General features: G+C 42.1%; 1 protein-coding gene across 1 annotated transcript in view; it reads left to right on the plus strand.

Moving 5' to 3' along the window:
* The first annotated feature begins 15,936 nt into the window (after positions 1–15,936).
* LOC115120349 (protein Dok-7-like) overlaps positions 15,937–27,298 on the plus strand; it is a 58,712-nt gene continuing 47,350 nt past the window's right edge. Inside the window, exons 1-3 of the mRNA XM_065004507.1 lie at positions 15,937–16,017; positions 16,130–16,175; positions 26,360–26,590. Coding sequence (XP_064860579.1) covers positions 15,964–16,017; positions 16,130–16,175; positions 26,360–26,590 — 331 coding nt within the window. The 5' untranslated portion in view covers positions 15,937–15,963. The remainder of the gene's footprint in view (positions 16,018–16,129; positions 16,176–26,359; positions 26,591–27,298) is intronic.

Genomic DNA, 27,298 nt, shown 5'->3' on the forward strand with positions numbered 1-27,298 from the left:
TAGCAACAGCTACTCTACCTGGGGTTTATTAGGATCATGATCTGTTTCTATAGCAGCAGCTACTCTACCTGGGGTTTATTAGGATCATGATCTGTTTCTATAGCAACAGCTACTCTTCCTGGGGTTTATTAGGATCATTATCTGTTTCTATAGCAGCAGCTACTCTTCCTGGGGTTTATTAGGATCATTATCTGTTTCTATAGCAGCAGCTACTCTTCCTGGGGTTTATTAGGATCATTATCTGTTTCTATAGCAACAGCTACTCTTCCTGGGGTTTATTAGGATCATGATCTGTTTCTATAGCAACAGCTACTCTTCCTGGAGTTTATTAGGATCATGATCTGTTTCTATAGCAGCAGCTACTCTACCTGGGGTTTATTAGGATCATGATCTGTTTCTATAGCAACAGCTACTCTTCCTGGGGTTTATTAGGATCATTATCTGTTTCTATAGCAGCAGCTACTCTTCCTGGGGTTTATTAGGATCATTATCTGTTTCTATAGCAACAGCTTCTCTTCCTGGGGTTTATTAGGATCATGATCTGTTTCTATAGCAACAGCTACTCTTCCTGGAGTTTATTAGGATCATGATCTGTTTCTATAGCAACAGCTACTCTTCCTGGAGTTTATTAGGATCATGATCTGTTTCTATAGCAACAGCTTCTCTTCCTGGAGTTTATTAGGATCATTATCTGTTTCTATAGCAGCAGCTACTCCTCCTGTGGTTTATTAGGATCATTATCTGTTTCTATAGCAGCAGCTACTCTTCCTGGAGTTTATTAGGATCATTATCTGTTTCTATAGCAGCAGCTACTCCTCCTGGGGTTTATTAGGATCATGATCTGTTTCTATAGCAACAGCTACTCTACCTGGGGTTTATTAGGATCATTATCTGTTTCTATAGCAACAGCTACTCTTCCTGGGGTTTATTAGGATCATGATCTGTTTCTATAGCAACAGCTACTCTTCCTGGGGTTTATTAGGATCATTATCTGTTTCTATAGCAACAGCTTCTCTTCCTGGGGTTTATTAGGATCATTATCTGTTTCTATAGCAGCAGCTACTCTTCCTGGGGTTTATTAGGATCATTATCTGTTTCTATAGCAGCAGCTACTCCTCCTGGGGTTTATTAGGATCATGATCTGTTTCTATAGCAACAGCTACTCCTCCTGGGGTTTATTAGGATCATGATCTGTTTCTATAGCAACAGCTACTCTTCCTGGGGTTTATTAGGATCATGATCTGTTTCTATAGCAGCAGCTACTCTACCTGGGGTTTATTAGGACCATGATCTGTTTCTATAGCAACAGCTACTCTACCTGGGGTTTATTAGGATCATGATCTGTTTCTATAGCAACAGCTACTCTACCTGGGGTTTATTAGGATCATTATCTGTTTCTATAGCAACAGCTACTCTTCCTGGGGTTTATTAGGATCATGATCTGTTTCTATAGCAGCAGCTACTCTACCTGGGGTTTATTAGGATCATGATCTGTTTCTATAGCAACAGCTACTCTACCTGGGGTTTATTAGGATCATGATCTGTTTCTATAGCAACAGCTACTCTACCTGGGGTTTATTAGGATCATGATCTGTTTCTATAGCAGCAGCTACTCTACCTGGGGTTTATTAGGATCATGATCTGTTTCTATAGCAACAGCTACTCTTCCTGGGGTTTATTAGGATCATTATCTGTTTCTATAGCAGCAGCTACTCTTCCTGGGGTTTATTAGGATCATTATCTGTTTCTATAGCAGCAGCTACTCTTCCTGGGGTTTATTAGGATCATTATCTGTTTCTATAGCAGCAGCTACTCTTCCTGGGGTTTATTAGGATCATTATCTGTTTCTATAGCAGCAGCTACTCTTCCTGGGGTTTATTAGGATCATTATCTGTTTCTATAGCAACAGCTACTCTACCTGGGGTTTATTAGGATCATTATCTGTTTCTATAGCAACAGCTTCTCTTCCTGGGGTTTATTAGGATCATGATCTGTTTCTATAGCAACAGCTTCTCTTCCTATAGTTTATTAGGATCATGATCTGTTTCTATAGCAACAGCTTCTCTTCCTGGGGTTTATTAGGATCATGATCTGTTTCTATAGCAACAGCTTCTCTTCCTGGGGTTTATTAGGATCATGATCTGTTTCTATAGCAACAGCTTCTCTTCCTGGGGTTTATTAGGATCATGATCTGTTTCTATAGCAACAGCTACTCTTCCTGGGGTTTATTAGGATCATTATCTGTTTCTATAGCAGCAGCTACTCTTCCTGGAGTTTATTAGGATCATGATCTGTTTCTATAGCAGCAGCTTCTCTTCCTGGGGTTTATTAGGATCATGATCTGTTTCTATAGCAACAGCTACTCTTCCTGGAGTTTATTAGGATCATGATCTGTTTCTATAGCAGCAGCTTCTCTTCCTGGGGTTTATTAGGATCATGATCTGTTTCTATAGCAACAGCTACTCTTCCTGGGGTTTATTAGGATCATGATCTGTTTCTATAGCAGCAGCTACTCTTCCTATAGTTTATTAGGATCATGATCTGTTTCTATAGCAACAGCTACTCTTCCTGGAGTTTATTAGGATCATGATCTGTTTCTATAGCAACAGCTACTCTTCCTATAGTTTATTAGGATCATGATCTGTTTCTATAGCAGCAGCTACTCTTCCTGGGGTTTATTAGGATCATGATCTGTTTCTATAGCAACAGCTACTCTTCCTGGGGTTTATTAGGATCATGATCTGTTTCTATAGCAACAGCTACTCTTCCTGGGGTTTATTAGGATCATGATCTGTTTCTATAGCAACAGCTACTCTTCCTGGGGTTTATTAGGATCATGATCTGTTTCTATAGCAGCAGCTACTCTTCCTGGGGTTTATTAGGATCATGATCTGTTTCTATAGCAACAGCTACTCTTCCTGGGGTTTATTAGGATCATGATCTGTTTCTATAGCAACAGCTACTCTTCCTGGGGTTTATTAGGATCATGATCTGTTTCTATAGCAGCAGCTACTCTTCCTGGGGTTTATTAGGATCATTATCTGTTTCTATAGCAGCAGCTACTCTTCCTGGGGTTTATTAGGATCATTATCTGTTTCTATAGCAGCAGCTTCTCTTCCTGGGGTTTATTAGGATCATGATCTGTTTCTATAGCAGCAGCTACTCTTCCTGGGGTTTATTAGGATCATGATCTGTTTCTATAGCAGCAGCTTCTCTTCCTGGAGTTTATTAGGATCATGATCTGTTTCTATAGCAGCAGCTTCTCTTCCTGGGGTTTATTAGGATCATTATCTGTTTCTATAGCAGCAGCTACTCTTCCTGGGGTTTATTAGGATCATTATCTGTTTCTATAGCAGCAGCTTCTCTTCCTGGGGTTTATTAGGATCATGATCTGTTTCTATAGCAACAGCTACTCTTCCTGGGGTTTATTAGGATCATGATCTGTTTCTATAGCAGCAGCTACTCTTCCTGGGGTTTATTAGGATCATTATCTGTTTCTATAGCAACAGCTACTCTTCCTGGAGTTTATTAGGATCATGATCTGTTTCTATAGCAACAGCTACTCTTCCTGGGGTTTATTAGGATCATGATCTGTTTCTATAGCAACAGCTACTCTTCCTGGGGTTTATTAGGATCATTATCTGTTTCTATAGCAGCAGCTACTCTTCCTGGGGTTTATTAGGATCATTATCTGTTTCTATAGCAGCAGCTTCTCTTCCTGGGGTTTATTAGGATCATGATCTGTTTCTATAGCAGCAGCTACTCCTCCTGGGGTTTATTAGGATCATTATCTGTTTCTATAGCAACAGCTACTCTTCCTGGAGTTTATTAGGATCATTATCTGTTTCTATAGCAGCAGCTTCTCTTCCTGGGGTTTATTAGGATCATTATCTGTTTCTATAGCAGCAGCTACTCTTCCTGGGGTTTATTAGGATCATTATCTGTTTCTATAGCAGCAGCTACTCTTCCTGGGGTTTATTAGGATCATTATCTGTTTCTATAGCAGCAGCTACTCTTCCTGGGGTTTATTAGGATCATTATCTGTTTCTATAGCAGCAGCTTCTCTTCCTGGGGTTTATTAGGATCATTATCTGTTTCTATAGCAGCAGCTACTCTTCCTGGGGTTTATTAGGATCATTATCTGTTTCTATAGCAGCAGCTACTCTTCCTGGGGTTTATTAGGATCATTATCTGTTTCTATAGCAGCAGCTACTCTTCCTGGGGTTTATTAGGATCATTATCTGTTTCTATATCAACAGCTACTCTTCCTGGGGTTTATTAGGATCCCCATTATCTGTTTCTATAGCAGCAGCTACTCTTCCTGGGGTGTATTAGGATCATTATCTGTGTCTATAGCAGCAGCTACTCTTCCTGGGGTTTATTAGGATCATTATCTGTTTCTATAGCAACAGCTACTCTTCCTGGGGTTTATTAGGATCATTATCTGTTTCTATAGCAACAGCTACTCTTCCTGGGGTTTATTAGGATCATTATCTGTTTCTATAGCAGCAGCTACTCTTCCTGGGGTTTATTACGATCATTATCTGTTTCTATAGCAACAGCTACTCTTCCTGGGGTTTATTAGGATCATTATCTGTTTCTATAGCAGCAGCTACTCTTCCTGGGGTTTATTAGGATCATTATCTGTTTCTATAGCAGCAGCTACTCTTCCTGGGGTTTATTAGGATCATTATCTGTTTCTATAGCAGCAGCTACTCTTCCTGGGGTTTATTAGGATCATTATCTGTTTCTATAGCAGCAGCTACTCTTCCTGGGGTTTATTAGGATCATTATCTGTTTCTAAAGCAGCAGCTTCTCTTCCTGGGGTTTATTAGGATCATTATCTGTTTCTATAGCAGCAGCTACTAATAGGGGGGCTATAGATCTATCTCCGTCCCACAATTAAATCATAGGGGGACTATAGATCTATCTCCGTCCCACAATTATATAATTATATCATAGGGGGACTATAGATCTATCTCCGTCCCACAATTAAATCATAGAGGGACTATAGATCTATCTCCGTCCCACAATTAAATCATAGGGGGACTATAGATCTATCTCCGTCCCACAATTAAATCATAGGGGGACTATAGATCTATCTCCGTCCCACAATTAAATAATTAAATCATAGAGGGACTATAGATCTATCTCCGTCCCACAATTAAATCATAGGGGGACTATAGATCTATCTCCGTCCCACAATTATATAATTAAATCATAGGGGGACTATAGATCTATCTCCGTCCCACAATTATATAATTATATCATAGGGGGACTATAGATCTATCTCCGTCCCACAATTAAATCATAGGGGAACTATAGATCTATCTCCGTCCCACAATTATATAATTATATCATAGAGGGACTATAGATCTATCTCCGTCCCACAATTAAATCATAGGGGGACTATAGATCTATCTCCGTCCCACAATTATATAATTAAATCATAGGGGGACTATAGATCTATCTCCGTCCCACAATTATATAATTAAATCATAGGGGACTATAGATCTATCTCCGTCCCACAATTAAATCATAGGGGGACTATAGATCTATCTCCGTCCCACAATTATATAATTAAATCATAGGGGGACTATAGATCTATCTCCGTCCCACAATTATATAATTAAATCATAGGGGGACTATAGATCTATCTCCGTCCCACAATTATATAATTAAATCATAGGGGGACTATAGATCTATCTCCGTCCCACAATTATATAATTAAATCATAGGTCGGACTATAGATCTATCTCCGTCCCACAATTATATAGATCTATCTCCGTCCCATTAAATCATAGGGGGACTATAGATCTATCTCCGTCCCACATAGGGGGACTTATATAATTAAATCATAGGAGGACTATAGATCTATCTCCGTCCCACAATTATATAATTAAATCATAGGAGGACTATAGATCTATCTCCGTCCCACAATTAAATCATAGGAGGACTATAGATCTATCTCCGTCCCACAATTATATAATTAAATCATAGGGGGACTATAGATCTATCTCCGTCCCACAATTATATAATTAAATCATAGGGGGACTATAGATCTATCTCCGTCCCACAATTAAATCATAGGAGGACTATAGATCTATCTCCGTCCCACAATTAAATAATTAAATCATAGGGGGACTATAGATCTATCTCCGTCCCACAATTATATAATTAAATAATAGGGGGACTATAGATCTATCTCCGTCCCACAATTATATAATTAAATCATAGGAGGACTATAGATCTATCTCCGTCCCACAATTAAATCATAGGGGGACTATAGATCTATCTCCGTCCCACAATTATATAATTAAATCATAGGTCGGACTATAGATCTATCTCCGTCCCACAATTAAATCATAGGGGACTATAGATCTATCTCCGTCCCACAATTAAATAATAATTAATCTATCTCCGGGGGACTATAGATCTATCTCCGTCCCACAATTAAATAAGGACTATAGATCTATCTCCCATTAGGGGGACTATAGATCTATCTCCGTCCCACAATTAAATAATTAAATCATAGGGGGACTATAGATCTATCTCCGTCCCACAATTAAATAAATAGAGGACTAAATAGATCTATCTCCGTCCCACAATTAAATCATAGGGGACTATAGATCTATCTCCGTCCCACAATTAAATAATTAAATCATAGGGGACTATAGATCTATCTCCGTCCCACAATTAAATAATAGGAGGGGACTATAGATCTATCTCCGTCCCACAATTAAATCATAGGGGACTATAGATCTATCTCCGTCCCACAATTAATAATTAAATAATAGGGGACTATAGATCTATCTCCGTCCCACAATTATAAATTAAATCATAGGAGGACTATAGATCTATCTCCGTCCCACAATTAAATCATAGGGGACTATAGATCTATCTCCGTCCCACAATTAAATAATTAAATCATAGGGGACTATAGATCTATCTCCGTCCCACAATTAAATCATAGGAGGACTATAGATCTATCTCCGTCCCACAATTATATAATTAAATCATAGGGGGACTATCTCCGTCCCAGATCTATAGATCTATCTCCGTCCCACAATTAAATAATTAAATCATAGGGGACTATAGATCTATCTCCGTCCCACAATTAAATAATAGGAGGACTATACTATATCTATCTCCGTCCCACAATTAAATCATAGGGGACTATAGATCTATCTCCGTCCCACAATTAAATAATTAAATCATAGGGGGACTATAGATCTATCTCCGTCCCACAATTAAATCATAGGGGGACTATAGATCTATCTCCGTCCCACAATTAAATCATAGGGGACTATAGATCTATCTCCTATAGATCTATCTCCGTCCCACAATTAAATCATAGGGGATAGATCTATCTCCGTCCCACAATTAAATAATCATAGGGGGACTCTATCTCCGTCCCACAATTAAAATCAAATCATAGGGGACTATAGATCTATCTCCGTCCCACAATTAAATCATAGGGGGACTATAGATCTATCTCCGTCCCACAATTAAATCATAGGGGGACTATAGATCTATCTCCGTCCCACAATTAAATAATTAAATCATAGGGGGACTATAGATCTATCTCCGTCCCACAATTAAATAATTAAATCACAACTTAGATCTATCTCCGTCCCACAATTAAATCATAGGGGACTATAGATCTATCTCCGTCCCACAATTAAATAATTAAATCATAGGGGGACTATAGATCTATCTCCGTCCCACAATTAAATAATTAAATCATAGGGGGACTATAGATCTATCTCCGTCCCACAATTAAATCATAGGGGGACTATAGATCTATCTCCGTCCCACAATTAAATCATAGGGGGACTATAGATCTATCTCTGTCCCACAATTAAATCCTATAGATCTATCTCCGTCCCACAATTAAATAATTAAATCATAGGGGGACTATAGATCTATCTCCGTCCCACAATTAAATAATAGGAGGACTAGAGATCTATCTCCGTCCCACAATTAAATCATAGGGGGACTATAGATCTATCTCCGTCCCACAATTAAATCATAGGGGGACTATAGATCTATCTCCGTCCCACAATTAAATCATAGGGGGACTATAGATCTATCTCCGTCCCACAATTAAATCATAGGGGGACTATAGATCTATCTCCGTCCCACAATTAAATCATAGGGGGACTATAGATCTATCTCCGTCCCACAATTAAATAATTAAATCATAGGGGGACTATAGATCTATCTCCGTCCCACAATTAAATCATAGGGGGACTATAGATCTATCTCCGTCCCACAATTAAATCATAGGGGGACTATAGATCTATCTCCGTCCCACAATTAAATAATTAAATCATAGGACTATAGATCTATCTCCGTCCCATTATATATTAAATCATAGGGGGACTATAGATCTATCTCCGTCCCACAATTAAATCATAGGGGGACTATAGATCTATCTCCAATCCCATATCTATCTCCGTCCCACAATTAAATCATAGGGGGACTATAGATCTATCTCCGTCCATTAAATAATTAAATCATAGGGGACTATAGATCTATCTCCGTCCCACAATTAAATAATTAAATCATAGGGGACTATAGATCTATCTCCGTCCCACAATTAAATCATAGGGGGACTATAGATCTATCTCCGTCCCACAATTAAATAATTAAATCATAGGGGATCTATCTCCGACTATAGATCTATCTCCGTCCCACAATTAAATAATTAAATCATAGGGGACTATAGATCTATCTCCGTCCCACAATTAAATCATCTATCTCCGTCCCAGGGGGACTATAGATCTATCTCCGTCCCACAATTAAATAATTAAATCATAGGGGACTATAGATCTATCTCTGTCCCACAATTAATTAAATCATAGGGGACTATAGATCTATCTCCGTCCCACAATTAAATAATAGGGGACTAGAGATCTATCTCCGTCCCACAATCTCTATAGATCTATCTCCACAATTAAATCATAGGGGACTATAGATCTATCTCCGTCCCACAATTAAATAATAGGGGACTATAGATCTATCTCCGTCCCACAATTATAAATAATTAAATCATAGGGGGACTATAGATCTATCTCCGTCCCACAATTAAATCATAGGGGGACTATAGATCTATCTCCGTCCCACAATTAAATCATAGGGGGACTATAGATCTATCTCCGTCCCACAATTAAATATAGATCTATCTCCGTCCCAGGGGGACTATAGATCTATCTCTATAGTCCCACAATTAAATCATAGGGGGACTATAGATCTATCTCCGTCCCACAATTAAATAATTAAATCATAGGGGGACTATAGATCTATCTCCGTCCCACAATTAAATAATTAAATCATAGGGGGACTATAGATCTATCTCCGTCCCACAATTAAATCATAGGGGACTATAGATCTATCTCACAATTAAATAATAGGGGACTATAGATCTATCTCCGTCCCACAATTAATAATTAAATCATAGGGGGACTATAGATCTATCTCTATCTCCGTCCCACAATTAAATAATTAAATCATAGGGGGACTATAGATCTATCTCCGTCCCACAATTAAATAATTAAATCATAGGGGGACTATAGATCTATCTCCGTCCCACAATTAAATAATTAAATCATAGGGGACTATAGATCTATCTCCGTCCCACAATTAAATAATTAAATCATAGGGGGACTATAGATCTATCTCCGTCCCACAATTAAATCATAGGGGGACTATAGATCTATCTCCGTCCCACAATTAAATCATAGGGGGACTATAGATCTATCTCCGTCCCACAATTAAATAATTAAATCATAGGGGGACTATAGATCTATCTCCGTCCCACAATTAAATCATAGGGGGACTATAGATCTATCTCCGTCCCACAATTAAATAATTAAATCATAGGGGACTATAGATCTATCTCCGTCCCACAATTAAATAATTAAATCATAGGGGACTATAGATCTATCTCCGTCCCACAAAATTAAATCATAGGGGGACTATAGATCTATCTCCGTCCCACAATTAAATAATTAAATCATAGGGGGACTATAGATCTATCTCCGTCCCACAATTAAATAATTAAATCATAGGGGGACTATAGATCTATCTCCGTCCCACAATTATATAATTAAATCATAGGGGGACTATAGATCTATCTCCGTCCCACAATTAATAATTAATCATAGGGGACTATAGATCTATCTCCGTCCCACAATTAAATCATAGGGGACTATAGATCTATCTCCGTCCCACAATTAAATAATTAAATCATAGGGGGACTATAGATCTATCTCCGTCCCACAATTAAATCATAAATCATAGGGGGACTATAGATCTATCTCCGTCCCACAATTATATAATTAAATCATCTCCGTCCCAGGGGACTATAGATCTATCTCCGTCCCACAATTATATAATTAAATCATAGGGGGACTATAGATCTATCTCCGTCCCACAATTAAATCATAGGGGGACTATAGATCTATCTCCGTCCCACAATTAAATAATTAAATCATAGGGGGACTATAGATCTATCTCCGTCCCACAATTAAATCATAGGGGGGACTATAGATCTATCTCCGTCCCACAATTAAATCATAGGGGGACTATAGATCTATCTCCGTCCCACAATTAAATAATTAAATCATAGGGGGACTATAGATCTATCTCCGTCCCACAATTAAATCATAGGGGGACTATAGATCTCTATCTCCGTCCCACAATTAAATAATTAGGGGACTATAGATCTATCTCCGTCCCACAATTAAATAATTAAATCATAGGGGGACTATAGATCTATCTCCGTCCCACAATTAAAATTAAATCATAGGGGACTATAGATCTATCTCCGTCCCACAATTAAATAATTAAATCATAGGGGGACTATAGATCTATCTCCGTCCCACAATTAAATAATTAAATCATAGGGGACTATAGATCTATCTCCGTCCCACAATTAAAATTAAATCATAGGGGACTATAGATCTATCTCCGTCCCAAATTAAATAATTAAATCATAGGGGACTATAGATCTATCTCCGTCCCACAATTAAATCATAGGGGGACTATAGATCTATCTCCGTCCCACAATTAAATTAAATCATAGGGGGACTATAGATCTATCTCCGTCCCACAATTATATAATTAAATCATAGGGGGACTATAGATCTATCTCCGTCCCACAATTAAATAATTAAATCACAATTAAATAATTAAATCATAGGGGGACTATAGATCTATCTCCGTCCCACAATTAAAATTAAATCATAGGGGACTATAGATCTATCTCCGTCCCACAATTATATAATTAAATCATAGGGGACTATAGATCTATCTCCGTCCCACAATTAAATAATTAAATCATAGGGGGACTATAGATCTATCTCCGTCCCACAATTAAATAATCATAGGGGGACTATAGATCTATCTCCGTCCCACAATTAAAATTAAATCATAGGGGACTATAGATCTATCTCCGTCCCACAATTAAATCATAGGGGGACTATAGATCTATCTCCGTCCCACAATTAAATAATTAAATCATAGGGGGACTATAGATCTATCTCCGTCCCACAATTAAATGAAATCATAGGAGGACTATAGATCTATCTCCGTCCCACAATTAAATAATTAAATCATAGGGGGACTATAGATCTATCTCCGTCCCACAATTAAATCATAGGGGGACTATAGATCTATCTCCGTCCCACAATTAAATAATTAAATCATAGGGGGACTATAGATCTATCTCCGTCCCACAATTAAATAATTAAATCATAGGGGGACTATAGATCTATCTCCGTCCCACAATTAAATCATAGGGGGACTATAGATCTATCTCCGTCCCACAATTAAATAATTAAATCATAGGGGGACTATAGATCTATCTCCGTCCCACAATTAAATCATAGGGGGACTATAGATCTATCTCCGTCCCACAATTAAATAATAGGAGGACTATAGATCTATCTCCGTCCCATAGATCTATCTCCGTCCCACAATTAAATTAAATCATAGGGGGACTATAGATCTATCTCCCACAATTAAATAATTGTCCCACAATTAAATCAATAGATCTATCTCCGTCCCAATTAAATCATAGGGGGACTATAGATCTATCTCCGTCCCAATTAAATAATTTAAATCATAGGGGACTATAGATTATCTCCGTCCCACAATAATTAAATCATAGGGGGACTATAGATCTCCGTCCCACAATTCTCTATAGATCTATCTCCGTCCCACAATTAAATCATAGGGGACTATAGATCTATCTCCGTCCCACAATTAAATCATAGGGGGACTATCTCCGTCCCAGATATATCTATCTCCGTCCCACAATTAAATCATAGGGGGACTATAGATCTATCTCCGTCCCACAATTAAATCATAGGGGGACTATAGATCTATCTCCGTCCCACAATTAAATAATTAAATCATAGGGGGACTATAGATCTATCTCCGTCCCACAATTAAATCATAGGGGGGACTATAGTTCTATCTCCGTCCCACAATTAAATCATAGGGGGACTATAGATCTATCTCCGTCCCACAATTAAATAATTAAATCATAGGGGGACTATAGATCTATCTCCGTCCCACAATTAAATAATTAAATCATAGGGGGACTATAGATCTATCTCCGTCCCACAATTAAATCATAGGGGGACTATAGATCTATCTCCGTCCCACAATTAAATCATAGGGGGACTATAGATCTATCTCCGTCCCACAATTAAATAATTAAATCATAGGGGGACTATAGATCTATCTCCGTCCCACAATTAAATTAAATCATAGGGGGACTATAGGGGGACTATAGATCTATCTCCGTCCCACAATTAAATAATTAAATCATAGGGGGACTATAGATCTATCTCCGTCCCACAATTAAATAATTAAATCATAGGGGGACTATAGATCTATCTCCGTCCCACAATTAAATCATAGGGGGACTATAGATCTATCTCCGTCCCACAATTAAATAATTAAATCATACTATAGATCTATCTCCGGGGGACTATAGATCTATCTCCGTCCCACAATTAAATAATTAAATCATAGGGGGACTATAGATCTATCTCCGTCCCACAATTAAATCAATTAGAATACAATTAAATTAAATCATAGGGGGACTATAGATCTATCTCCGTCCCACAATTAAATCTCCGTCCCAATATAGATCTATCTCCGTCCCACAATTATTAAATCATAGGGGACTATAGATCTATCTCCGTCCCACAATTAAATAATTAAATCATAGGGGACTATAGATCTATCTCCGTCCCACAATTAAATAATTAAATCATAGGGGGACTATAGATCTATCTCCCCACAATTAAATAATTAAATCATAGGGGACTCCCACACAATTAAATCATAGGGGGACTATAGATCTATCTCCGTCCCACAATTAAATCATAGGGGACTATAGATCTATCTCCGTCCCACAATTAAATAATTAAATCATAGGGGACTATAGATCTATCTCCGTCCCACAATTAAATCATAGGGGGACTCCCACAATTAAATAATAAACTATAGATCTATCTCCGTCCCACAATTAAATAATTAAATCATAGGGGGACTATAGATCTATCTCCGTCCCACAATTAAATCATAGGGGGGACTATAGTTCTATCTCCGTCCCACAATTATATAATTAAATCATAGGGGGACTATAGATCTATCTCCGTCCCACAATTAAATAATTAAATCATAGGGGGACTATAGATCTATCTCCGTCCCACAATTAAATCATAGGGGGGACTATAGATCTATCTCCGTCCCACAATTAAATAATTAAATCATAGGGGGACTATAGATCTATCTCCGTCCCACAATTAAATCATAGGGGGGACTATAGTTCTATCTCCGTCCCACAATTAAATCATAGGGGGACTATAGATCTATCTCCGTCCCACAATTAAATAATTAAATCATAGGGGACTATAGATCTATCTCCGTCCCACAATTAAATCATAGGGGGACTATAGATCTATCTCCGTCCCACAATTAAATAATTAAATCATAGGGGGACTATAGATCTATCTCCGTCCCACAATTATATAATTAAATCATAGGGGGACTATAGATCTATCTCCGTCCCACAATTATATAATTAAATCATAGGGGGACTATAGATCTATCTCCGTCCCACAACTATGATTAACAATTAGGGGACTATAGATCTATCTCCGTCCCACAATTAAATCATAGGGGGACTATAGATCTATCTCCGTCCCACAATTAAATAATTAAATCATAGGGGACTATAGATCTATCTCCGTCCCACAATTAAATAATTAAATCATAGAGGGACTATATATCTATCTCCGATCTATCTCTCGTCCCACAATTAAATCGTAGGGGACTATAGAGCTGCATCGTCCCTGGGGGACTATAGAGCTGCATCGTCCTGGGGGACTATAGAGCTGCATCGTCCGGGGGACTATAGAGCTGCATCGTCCTGGGGACTATAGAGCTGCATCGTCCTGGGGGACTATAGATCTGCATCATCCTGGGGGACTATAGAGCTGCATCGTCCTGGGGGACTATAGAGCTGCATCATCCTGGGGGACTATAGAGCTGCATCGTCTTGGGGGACTATAGATCTGCATCGTCCTGGGGGACTATAGAGCTGCATCGTCCTGGGGGACTATAGAGCTGCATCGTCCTGGGAGACTATAGAGCTGCATCGTCCTGGGGGACTATAGAGCAGCATCGTCCTGGGGGACTATAGAGCTGCATCGTCCTGGGGGACTATAGAGCTGCATCGTCCTGGGGGACTATAGAGCTGCATCGTCCTGGGGGACTATAGAGCTGCATCGTCCTGGGGGACTATAGATCTGCATCATCCTGGGGGACTATAGAGCTGCATCGTCCTGGGGGACTATAGAGCTGCATCGTCCTGGGGGACTATAGAGCTGCATCATCCTGGGGGACTATAGATCTGCATCGTCCTGGGAGACTATAGAGCTGCATCGTCCTGGGGGACTATAGAGCAGCATCGTCCTGGGGGACTATAGAGCTGCATCGTCCTGGGGGACTATAGAGCTGCATCGTCCTGGGGGACTATAGAGCTGCATCGTCCTGGGGGACTATAGAGCTGCATCGTCCTGGGGGACTATAGAGCTGCATCGTCCTGGGGGAAGGCTTGTTTGGATTTACATCTGGTTGTCCATTAACGTGAATTCAACAAAAAATGTCTCCATGTAAATTGGATGAAAAAAAAGACAACATCCCCTCATGTTGACGACTTTTTCTTCATCCTATCAGTTTTCCACATCTTCACGTCGATGTTTTGTGTTTGAAACAACGTTGATTCAACCAGTTTTTAGCCCAGTTGGATTAAGAAGGCGCCATTGACAAAAAGACAGTAGGCTATATCAGTATATATCCCTGTCTAGCTGTAGAATCCGAATGAGTAGAACAGGCATCTCTGTGGTCTAAGACAGGGGCGGACTGACCTTCTGGCATTTCTGGCAAATACCAGATGGGCTGGTCTATATGTAGCCCAGTGGTTCTGTCTAACTTTCTTTTGGGTTTTTTTTGCCCAAAATTATAATTATTTGGCTAAAAATGGGTGTGTTATAAATTCCAAGGTCGACATCTGGTCCCAGGCCACCCCTGGTCTTTAAAAGCATGATAACCCTATGAGCTTAGTGAAAGCTATGCTTACTATGTAGCTTTCATTTCATTGGCGACATTGTAAACAATCACCCTTGACACTAGCTAACAACTAGTCTGCTGGCCCCTCCGTGGGTGGCTGGCCCCTTTCCCCGCGTGAGTGGCGTGTTTTCTGGAGGGGTAGAGTGGTGTGTGTGAGGGCCGCCGCAGGTTGGGGGGTGGTCCGTTAAAAAGTTATTTTGAAAGTGACCCCAACTGTCAGGAATTGGACCGGGCAGCGGGTGCGCGCACACACACACACACACACACACACACACACACAGAGTCAGCTGTTCTGAGCTATGTCAGAAGATGCCGGATACAGTTGTAGTGGAAGGACAAGTTAAATTCAGAGATGGGAAAAAGGTTCTTATCACTTTTAAAATGACATCTTCAAACGTTTCCCGGAAGTTAACCGTTAATACAATAACGCGTGGATTTGACTGTTTGATGTATTTGCTTTGACGTTTCTTTGCAGTGGAAGACTCGTTGGGTCGCGTTGCGGAAGCCGTCCCCAGTCGCAGGTAGGTCTACGAAGCAACCAACTAATACTACATGTATTACATGTCTCCCAACATTTAAAAAATAATGTAGCAGTCTTTTTAAATGTTTTCCACCGTAATCGTTCACCAATAAGATTTTCAGGAATTAAAAGTAAGCGCGACTTGTCAATGTGTCAAATGGCGACGCGCCAACCGGAGCGCATAGTGCAAATATCACATAACCAACGTTACACGTGTGTGTGTGTGTGTGTGTGTGTGTGTGTGTGTGTGTGTGTGTGTGTGTGTGTGTGTGTGGAGGGGTCGCGCTACACTTAACACATGGATTTAAAAAGTTATACGCTTCTGTTTGCCTTTAACACAAACGCCCTGAGAAGACTGGGCTAGTTGGTTTAGCAAACTGTTTTAGCATGTATTTCAATGCTTAGACCACTTACAGGACTTAGTTGTGTCCAAGCAGCAAAGTCGGGCTAGTTTAGCTACCTATGCTACGTATTTAAAACCAAAGGCTTACATAAGAAGTATACCATATCATTCTGGCTAATTGCTTTCCCTGGTGTGTGTGTGTGTGTGTGTGTGTGTGTGTGTGTGTGTGTGTGTGTGTGTGTGGCTCTGAAGAGCAGTGATAAGATGAGAATAAAGAAACATACTGAAACACTTGAAGAGACACAGCTGTGTTTGTCATGTTCCTTTCTTCAGACATTGTCTCTCAGTGGAACTAAAAGGTGTATTGTGTCTCAGTGGAACTAAAAGGTGTATTGTGTCTCAGTGGAACTAAAAGGTGTATTGTGTCTCAGTGGAACTAAAAGGTGTATTGTCTCTCAGTGGAACTAAAAGGTGTATTGTCTCTCAGTGGAACTAAAAGGTGTATTGTGTCTCAGTGGAACTAAACGGTGTATTGTCTCTCAGTGGAACTAAAAGGTGTATTGTCTCTCAGTGGAACTAAAATGTGTATTGTGTCTCAGTGGAACTAAAAGGTGTATTGTCTCTCAGTGGAACTAAAAGGTGTATTGTGTCTCAGTGGAACTAAAAGGTGTATTGTCTCTCAGTGGAACTAAAAGGTGTATTGTCTCTCAGTGGAACTAAAAGGTGTATTGTCTCTCAGTGGAACTAAAAGGTGTATTGTGTCTCAGTGGAACTAAAAGGTGTATTGTGTCGAGTCGTCAACATGTTCTAGAACAACACGTGCCTTGTGTTCTGGAATACATAGACAGTGATTCTAATTCTAAGAGTGATTCCCACCAGACCCTGTGTTCCAATGCCTTTGAGGAGACCGATTGGGCGCCGGTGTGGCTGCTTATTGGACATTTCCTTCCTTGATGGGGCTGTGCTGTTATGTTCCTCGGACAGCCCTCCCTCTCTGTCACGATGGGGTCTAATTGGTCTGTTATGTCCCTCGGACAGCCCTCCCTCTGTCACGGTGGGGTCTAATTGGTCTGTTATGTCCCTCCCTCTCTGTCACGGTGGGGTCTAATTGGTCTGTTATGTCCCTCGGACAGCCCTCCCTCTCTGTCACGGAGACGTCTAATTGGTCTGTTATGTCCCTCCCTCTCTGTCACGGTGGGGTCTAATTGGTCTGTTATGTCCCTCGGACAGCCCTCCCTCTCTGTCACGGTGGGTTCTAATTGGTCTGTTATATGTCCCTCGGACAGCCCTCCCTCTCTGTCACGGAGACGTCTAATTGGTCTGTTATGTCCCTCGGACAGCCCTCCCTCTCTGTCACGGTGGCGTCTCATTGGCCACTTCTCTCCTGATGTAATACATATATTCTGAACAATTCCACAACAAATAAATAAAACACACATCTAAGTAATAATATATGAATATAACTATATGGATGAGTGATGTCAGAGCAGCGTAGGTTAAGGTGCAGTTTCTGCCGCTCAAATATCCACTAGTTCTTCCCGGCTGTATGTAATAACACTTCAGATTTTCTGGGCTAACAATGTAAGAAATAAAACAATTAAAAAAAAAAATGTTTAAAAATAAAATAAAATGCTGCACAGTTTCCTAAGGACTAGAAGCGAGGCAAGGCCTCTCTGTCGGCACCCTGGTGTTATGTGTATCGGGAAGGGAGGATGGGTGGGCAGTGTATATGTCTAGGGGTTAGGTCAGGGTGTGACATGGGTGATGTATGTGTTTTTGTACTGTCTAGGGGTTAGGTCAGGGTGTGACATGGGTGATGTATGTGTTTTTGTACTGTCTAGGGGTTAGGTCAGGGTGTGACATGGGTGATGTATGTGTTTTTGTACTGTCTAGGGGTTAGGTCAGGTGTGACATGGGTGATGTATGTGTTTTTGTACTGTCTAGGGTTAGGTCAGGGTGTGACATGGGTGATGTATGTGTTTTGTACTGTCTAGGGGTTAGGTCAGGGTGTGACATGGGTGATGTATGTGTTTTTGTACTGTCTAGGGGTTAGGTCAGGGTGTGACATGGGTGATGTATGTGTTTTTGTACTGTCTAGGGGTTAGGTCAGGGTGTGACATGGGTGATGAATGTGTTTTTGTACTGTCTAGGGGTTAGGTCAGGGTGTGACATGGGTGATGTATGTGTTTTTGTACTGTCTAGGGGTTAGGTCAGGGTGTGACATGGGTGATGTATGTGTTTTTGTACTGTCTAGGGGTTAGGTCAGGTGTGTGACATGGGTGATGTATGTGTTTTTGTACTGTCTAGGGGTTAGGTCAGGGTGTGACATGGGTGATGTATGTGTTTTTGTACTGTCTAGGGTTAGGTCAGGTGTGACATGGGTGATGTATGTGTTTTTGTACTGTCTAGGGTTAGGTCAGGGTGTGACATGGGTGATGTATGTGTTTTTGTACTGTCTAGGGGTTAGGTCAGGGTGTGACATGGGTGATGTATGTGTTTTTGTACTGTCTAGGGGTTAGGTCAGGTGTGACATGGGTGATGAATGTGTTTTTGTACTGTCTAGGGGTTAGGTCAGGGTGTGACATGGGTGATGTATGTGTTTTTGTACTGTCTAGGGGTTAGGTCAGGGTGTGACATGGGTGATGTATGTGTTTTTGTACTGTCTAGGGGTTAGGTCAGGGTGTGACATGGGTGATGTATGTGTTTTTGTACTGTCTAGGGGTTAGGTCAGGGTGTGACATGGGTGATGAATGTGTTTTTGTACTGTCTAGGGTTAGGTCAGGGGTGTGACATGGGTGATGTATGTGTTTTTGTACTGTCTAGGGGTTAGGTCAGGGTGTGACATGGGTGATGTATGTGTTTTTGTACTGTCTAGGGGTTAGGTCAGGGTGTGACATGGGTGATGTATGTGTTTTTGTACTGTCTAGGGGTTAGGTCAGGGTGTGACATGGGTGATGTATGTGTTTTTGTACTGTCTAGGGGTTAGGTCAGGGTGTGACATGGGTGATGAATGTGTTTTTGTACTGTCTAGGGGTTAGGTCAGGGTGTGACATGGGTGATGTATGTGTTTTTGTACTGTCTAGGGGTTAGGTCAGGGTGTGACATGGGTGATGTATGTGTTTTTGTACTGTCTAGGGGTTAGGTCAGGGTGTGACATGGGTGATGTATGTGTTTTTGTACTGTCTAGGGGTTAGGTCAGGGTGTGACATGGGTGATGTATGTGTTTTTGTACTGTCTAGGGGTTAGGTCAGGGTGTGACATGGGTGATGTATGTGTTTTTGTACTGTCTAGGGGGTTAGGTCAGGGTGTGACATGGGTGATGTATGTGTTTTTGTACTGTCTAGGGTTAGGTCAGGGTGTGACATGGGTGATGTATGTGTTTTTGTACTGTCTAGGGGTTAGGTCAGGGTGTGACATGGGTGATGTATGTGTTTTGTACTGTCTAGGGGTTAGGTCAGGTGTGACATGGGTGATGTATGTGTTTTGTACTGTCTAGGGGTTAGGTCAGGGTGACATGGGTGATGTATGTGTTTTTGTACTGTCTAGGGGTTAGGTCAGGGTGACATGGGTGATGTATGTGTTTTTGTACTGTCTAGGGGTTAGGTCAGGGTGTGACATGGGTGATGTATGTGTTTTTGTACTGTCTAGGGTTAGGTCAGGGTGTGACATGGGTGATGTATGTGTTTTTGTACTGTCTAGGGTTAGGTCAGGTGTGACATGGGTGATGAATGTGTTTTTGTACTGTCTAGGGGTTAGGTCAGGGTGTGACATGGGTGATGTATGTGTTTTTGTACTGTCTAGGGGTTAGGTCAGGGTGTGACATGGGTGATGTATGTGTTTTTGTACTGTCTAGGGGTTAGGTCAGGTGTGACATGGGTGATGTATGTGTTTTTGTACTGTCTAGGGGTTAGGTCAGGGTGTGACATGGGTGATGTATGTGTTTTTGTACTGTCTAGGGGTTAGGTCAGGGTGTGACATGGGTGATGTATGTGTTTTTGTACTGTCTAGGGGTTAGGTCAGGTGTGACATGGGTGATGTATGTGTTTTTGTACTGTCTAGGGGTTAGGTCAGGGTGTGACATGGGTGATGTATGTGTTTTTGTACTGTCTAGGGGTTAGGTCAGGGTGTGACATGGGTGATGTATGTGTTTTTGTACTGTCTAGGGGTTAGGTCAGGGTGTGACATGGGTGATGTATGTGTTTTTGTACTGTCTAGGGTACAAGCACCTGTCTAGGGTGCTTCTACACCTGCACTGCTTGCTGTTTGGGGTTTTAGGTTGGGTTTCTGTACAGCACTTTGAGATATCAGCTGATGTACGAAGGGCTATATAAATACATACATCTGCACACGTCAACAACTGACACCCACGAAGCATCGTTACCCACCGCGCCACAAAAAAAGCCACGGCCCTTGTAGAGCAAAGGAGGAACCAACTATTTCAAGGTCTCGGAGCGAGTGACGTCACCGATTGAAATGCTATTAGCTAACTAGCTAGCCATTTCACACCTGTTACTTATACATTGAGCACTATAATAGTCTGGTAGCAGCAGTTGTGATGTGTGTTGAGGTGGGAGAATCAGTGCAGGTGGTCAGTCCAGTTCAAGTGTTCAGCAGTCTGATGACTTGTATGTAGATAGAAACTGTCTCCGAGCCTGTTGGTATCTATATCAATAGTTAGTCTTCAGCTGGACCAGGATCACTCAGCTGTGTTAGCGTTGCTATGACAGCTTTGTTGACTGACAATGTACAGACTCATCTCTATAGCAACCACTTTGTTGACTGACAATGCACAGACTCATCTCTATGGCAACCATTTTGCTGACAGATACACACAAGAGGCCTATATATATGATCTTACATTAGGATGTTAGACCATATTATGTTATATAACATGTTATTTACAATCTGTTCCAATTGCAAAGTTGCCAATAAAGAACCCACAAAGATATACATTAAAATATATACATTAAAGTTATGGTGTCTATAGTATGTTTAAATATATGAATAAATCATTGAGACCGCTTCAAAAATCAAAATCCAACCACAGCACATCCCTGATTGGTTAGCCTGTTTTGACACTGGAATGAATGTTTGTGATTCATATCGATGCCACATAGAACCAACTTATCTTTAAACGGCCTAAAGGGGCAGTTGACCTGATTTCCATCAAACTTGTATTTCATACTTGTATGTAGGCTGGCTGTGATTGAGAATTGCTCTCATACAACCAAGACTAATTTAGAATTGCTCTCATACAACCAAGACTAATTGAGAATCGCTCTCATACAACCAAGACTAATTGAGAATTGCTCTCATACAACCAGGACTAATTGCTACATATTAGAAGGGGTGATTGTTCTGTTACATATTAGAAGGGGTGATTGTTCTGTTACATGTTCTGTTACATATTAGAAGGGGTGATTGTTCTGTTACATATTAGAAGGGGTGATTGTTCTGTTACATATTAGAAGGGGTGATTGTTCTGTTACATATTAGAAGGGGTGATTGTTCTGTTACATATTAGAAGGGGTGATTGTTCTGTTACATATTAGAAGGGGTGATTGTTCTGTTACATTTAGAAGGGGTGATTGTTCTGTTACATATTAGAAGGGGTGATTGTTCTGTTACATGTTCTGTTACATATTAGAAGGGGTTATTTTTTCTGTTACATATTAGAAGGGGTGATTGTTCTGTTACATATTAGAAGGGGTTATTTTTTCTGTTACATATTAGAAGGGGTGATTGTTCTGTTACATATTAGAAGGGGTTATTGTTCTGTTACATATTAGAAGGGGTGATTGTTCTGTTACATATTAGAAGGGGTGATTGTTCTGTTACATATTAGAAGGGGTGATTGTTCTGTTACATATTAGAAGGGTTATTGTTCTGTTACATATTAGAAGGGGTTAATGTTCTGTTACATATTAGAAGGGGTGATTGTTCTGTTACATGTTCTGTTACATATTAGAAGGGGTGATTGTTCTGTTACATATTAGAAGGGGTGATTGTTCTGTTACATATTAGAAGGGGTGATTGTTCTGTTACATATTAGAAGGGGTGATTGTTCTGTTACATATTAGAAGGGGTGATTGTTCTGTTACATATTAGAAGGGGTTATTGTTCTGTTACATATTAGAAGGGGTTAATGTTCTGTTACATATTAGAAGGGGTGATTGTTCTGTTACATGTTCTGTTACATATTAGAAGGGGTGATTGTTCTGTTACATATTAGAAGGGGTGATTGTTCTGTTACATATTAGAAGGGGTGATTGTTCTGTTACATATTAGAAGGGGTGATTGTTCTGTTACATATTAGAAGGGGTGATTGTTCTGTTACATATTAGAAGGGGTGATTGTTCTGTTACATGTTCTGTTACATATTAGAAGGGGTTATTTTTTCTGTTACATATTAGAAGGGGTGATTGTTCTGTTACATATTAGAAGGGGTTATTGTTCTGTTACATATTAGAAGGGGTTATTTTTTCTGTTACATATTAGAAGGGGTGATTGTTCTGTTACATATTAGAAGGGGTTATTGTTCTGTTACATATTAGAAGGGGTTATTGTTCTGTTACATATTAGAAGGGGTTATTTTTTCTGTTACATATTAGAAGGGGTTATTGTTCTGTTACATATTAGAAGGGGTTATTTTTTCTGTTACATATTAGAAGGGGTGATTGTTCTGTGACATATTAGAAGGGGTTATTTTATTTTTTAAGGGGTAGATCAGATTTAATATTGCAGATTGTGGCTTCTATCAATGTCATTTCCAATCACTCATATATTTTTGTTATTGTAAATATATTATTTTAAATATATATATTTTTTCTTAACTATGTTTTCCGTTATTATTGTCCCCTAGCCGTACCACCTCTCCCCTAATTGTAGTAAACTAATGAACAACAACACTTAGGCTTCTACTTCCAGCTTATACATAATATATACATTCTACAGACACAGTATATTTTACATTAGTTATCTTGTTGTTATTAGTCCCAGCCTTCAGCTCCCCTCAACCCCTCCCATCTATCTCTGAGCACCATCCAGTCCCAGCCTTCAGCTCCCCTCAACCCCTCCCATCTATCTCTGAGCACCATCCAGTCCCAGCCTTCAGCTCCCCTCAACCCCTCCCATCTATCTCTAAACACCATCCAGTCCCATCCTCAACCCCTCCCATCCATCTCTGAGCACCATCCAGTCCCATCCTTCAGCTCCCCTCAACCCCTCCCATCTATCTCTGAACACCATCCAGTCCCAGCCTTCAGCTCCCCTCAACCCCTCCCATCTATCTCTAAACACCATCCAGTCCCATCCTTCAGCTCCCTCAACCCCTCCCATCTATCTCAGAACACCATCCAGTCCCAGCCTTCAGCTCCCTCAACCCCTCCCATCTATCTCAGAACACCATCCAGTCCTTCAGCTCCCCTCAACCCCTCCCATCTATCTCTGAACACCATCCAGTCCTTCAGCTCCCCTCAACCCCTCCCATCTATCTCAGAACACCATCCAGTCCTTCAGCTCCCTCAACCCCTCCCATCTGTCTCTGAACACCATCCAGTCCCATCCTTCAGCTCGCCTCAACCCCTCCCATCTATCCCTGAACACCATCCAGTCCTTCAGCTCCCTCAACCCCTCCCATCTGTCTCTGAACACCATCCAGTCCCAGCCTTCAGCTCCCCTCAACCCCTCCCATCTATCTCTGAACACCATCCAGTCCCATCCTTCAGCTCCCCTCAACCCCTCCCATCTATCTCTGAACACCATCCAGTCCTTCAGCTCCCCTCAACCCTCCCATCTATCTCTGAACACCATCCAGTCCTTCAGCTCCCCTCAACCCCTCCCATCTATCTCTGAATACTATCCAGTCCCAGCCTTCAGCTCCCCTCAACCCCTCCCATCTATCTCTGAACACCATCCAGTCCTTCAGCTCCCCTCAACCCCTCCCATCTATCTCTGAACACCATCCAGTCCTTCAGCTCCCCTCAACCCCTCCCATCTATCTCAGAACACCATCCAGTCCTTCAGCTCCCCTCAACCCCTCCCATCTGTCTCTGAACACCATCCAGTCCCATCCTTCAGCTCGCCTCAACCCCTCCCATCTATCCCTGAACACCATCCAGTCCTTCAGCTCCCTCAACCCCTCCCATCTGTCTCTGAACACCATCCAGTCCCAGCCTTCAGCTCCCCTCAACCCCTCCCATCTATCTCTGAACACCATCCAGTCCCATCCTTCAGCTCCCCTCAACCCCTCCCATCTATCTCTGAACACCATCCAGTCCTTCAGCTCCCCTCAACCCCTCCCATCTATCTCTGAACACCATCCAGTCCTTCAGCTCCCCTCAACCCCTCCCATCTATCTCTGAATACTATCCAGTCCCAGCCTTCAGCTCCCCTCAACCCCTCCCATCTATCTCTGAACACCATCCAGTCCTTCAGCTTCCCTCAACCCCTCCCATCTATCTCTGAACCCCATCCAGTCCTTCAGCTCCCCTCAACCCCTCCCATCTATCTCTGAACACCATCCAGTCCCATCCTTCAGCTCCCCTCAACACCTCCCATCTATCTCTGAACACCATCCAGTCCTTCAGCTCCCCTCAACCCCTCCCATCTATCTCTGAACACCATCCAGTCCTTCAGCTCCCCTCAACCCCTCCCATCTATCTCTGACCACCATCCAGTCCCATCCTTCAGCTCCCCTCAACCCCTCCCATCTATCTCTGAACACCATCCAGTCCTGCAGCTCCCCTCAACCCCTCCCATCTATCTCTGAACACCATCCAGTCCCATCCTCAACCCCTCCCATCTATCTCTGACCACCATCCAGTCCCAGCCTTCAGCTCCCCTCAACCCCTCCCATCTATCTCTGAACACCATCCAGTCCCATCCTCAACCCCTCCCATCTATCTCTGAACACCATCCAGTCCTTCAGCTCCCCTCAACCCCTCCCATCTATCTCTGAACACCATCCAGTCCCATCCTCAACCCCTCCCATCTATCTCTGAACACCATCCAGTCCTTCAGCTCCCCTCAACCCCTCCCATCTATCTCTGAACACCATCCAGTCCCAGCCTTCAGCTCCCCTCAACCCCTCCCATCTATCTCTGAACACCATCCAGTCCTTCAGCTCCCCTCAACCCCTCCCATCTATCTCTGAGCACCATCCAGTCCCAGCCTTCAGCTCCCCTCAACCCCTCCCATCTATCTCTGAACACCATCCAGTCCCAGCCTTCAGCTCCCCTCAACCCCTCCCATCTATCTCTGAACACCATCCAGTCCCATCCTTCAGCTCCCCTCAACACCTCCCATCTATCTCTGACCACCATCCAGTCCCAGCCTTCAGCTCCCCTCAACCCCTCCCATCTATCTCTAAACACCATCCAGTCCCAGCCTTCAGCTCCCCTCAACCCCTCCCATCTATCTCTGACCACCATCCAGTCCCAGCCTTCAGCTCCCCTCAACCCCTCCCATCTATCTCTAAACACCATCCAGTCCCAGCCTTCAGCTCCCCTCAACCCCTCCCATCTATCTCTGAACACCATCCAGTCCCAGCCTTCAGCTCCCCTCAACACCTCCCATCTATCTCTGACCACCATCCAGTCCCAGCCTTCAGCTCCCCTCAACCCCTCCCATCTATCTCTAAACACCATCCAGTCCCAGCCTTCAGCTCCCCTCAACCCCTCCCATCTATCTCTGAACACCATCCAGTCCCAGCCTTCAGCTCCCCTCAACACCTCCCATCTATCTCTGACCACCATCCAGTCCCATCCTTCAGCTCCCCTCAACCCCTCCCATCTATGTTCAAAATGATTTCACCATCTCTCTTCTCCTCCCTCTCTACCCAGACTGCCTCTCTCTCCTGGTCTACCGGGATAAGTCCGATAAGGTCAGGGGTCGTCGTGAGCGGCTGCAGATGACCTTGGAGGGGATCTGTGGAGTGGAGCCGGGGTTAGGGTACGACGGGGTGGCCTACACCCTCACCATCCTCTGTCTGGGACACACAGTGGGACTGGGCTTCGACAGCAGAGAGGGGCTGACGGCATGGGACGCTAGGCTGAGATACAGTCTGGGAGAAGGTAGGCTGGAGGGGGGCATGGGACGCTAGGCTGAGATACAGTCTGGGAGAAGGTAGGCTGGAGGGGGGGGAGCATGGGGCGCTAGGCTGAAGATACAGTCTGGGAGAAGGTAGGCTGGAGGGGGGGGGGCATGGGGCGCTAGGCTGAGATACAGTCTGGGAGAAGGTAGGCTGGAGGGGAGGGGGGCATGGGACGCTAGGCTGAGATACAGTCTGGGAGAAGGTAGGCTGGAGGGGGCATGGGACGCTAGGCTGAGATACAGTCTGGGAGAAGGTAGGGTGGGGGGGTATGGGACGCTAGGCTGAGATACAGACTGGGAGAAGGTAGGCTGGAGGGGAGGGGTTGTGTGTGTGTGTGTGTCTGTGTCTGTGTGTCTGTGTCTGTGTCTGTGTGTGTGCCAGAGTTTGTGAAGAAGTTGGTTTAATAAGTACATCTCAGTCTAGACCAGTGGCGGTTGGTGCCGTCAACATTAGGGAGGATAATTGTTTAACGAGCACGGCCTTATTTCTATTACCCGCAGGTTGGATGACTGTCATTCATATTCACCCAGTTCAATGTAACAGTGACAGGTTTAGGTTACTGTCATTCACCCAGTTCAATGTAACAGTGACAGGTTTAGGTTACTGTCATTCACCCAGTTCAATGTAACAGTGACAGGTTTAGGTTACTGTCATTCACCCAGTTCAATGTAACAGTGACAGGTTTAGG

This window comes from Oncorhynchus nerka, linkage group LG18 (genome assembly GCF_034236695.1).
Source record: "Oncorhynchus nerka isolate Pitt River linkage group LG18, Oner_Uvic_2.0, whole genome shotgun sequence".
Taxonomy (NCBI): Eukaryota; Metazoa; Chordata; class Actinopteri; order Salmoniformes; family Salmonidae; genus Oncorhynchus; species Oncorhynchus nerka.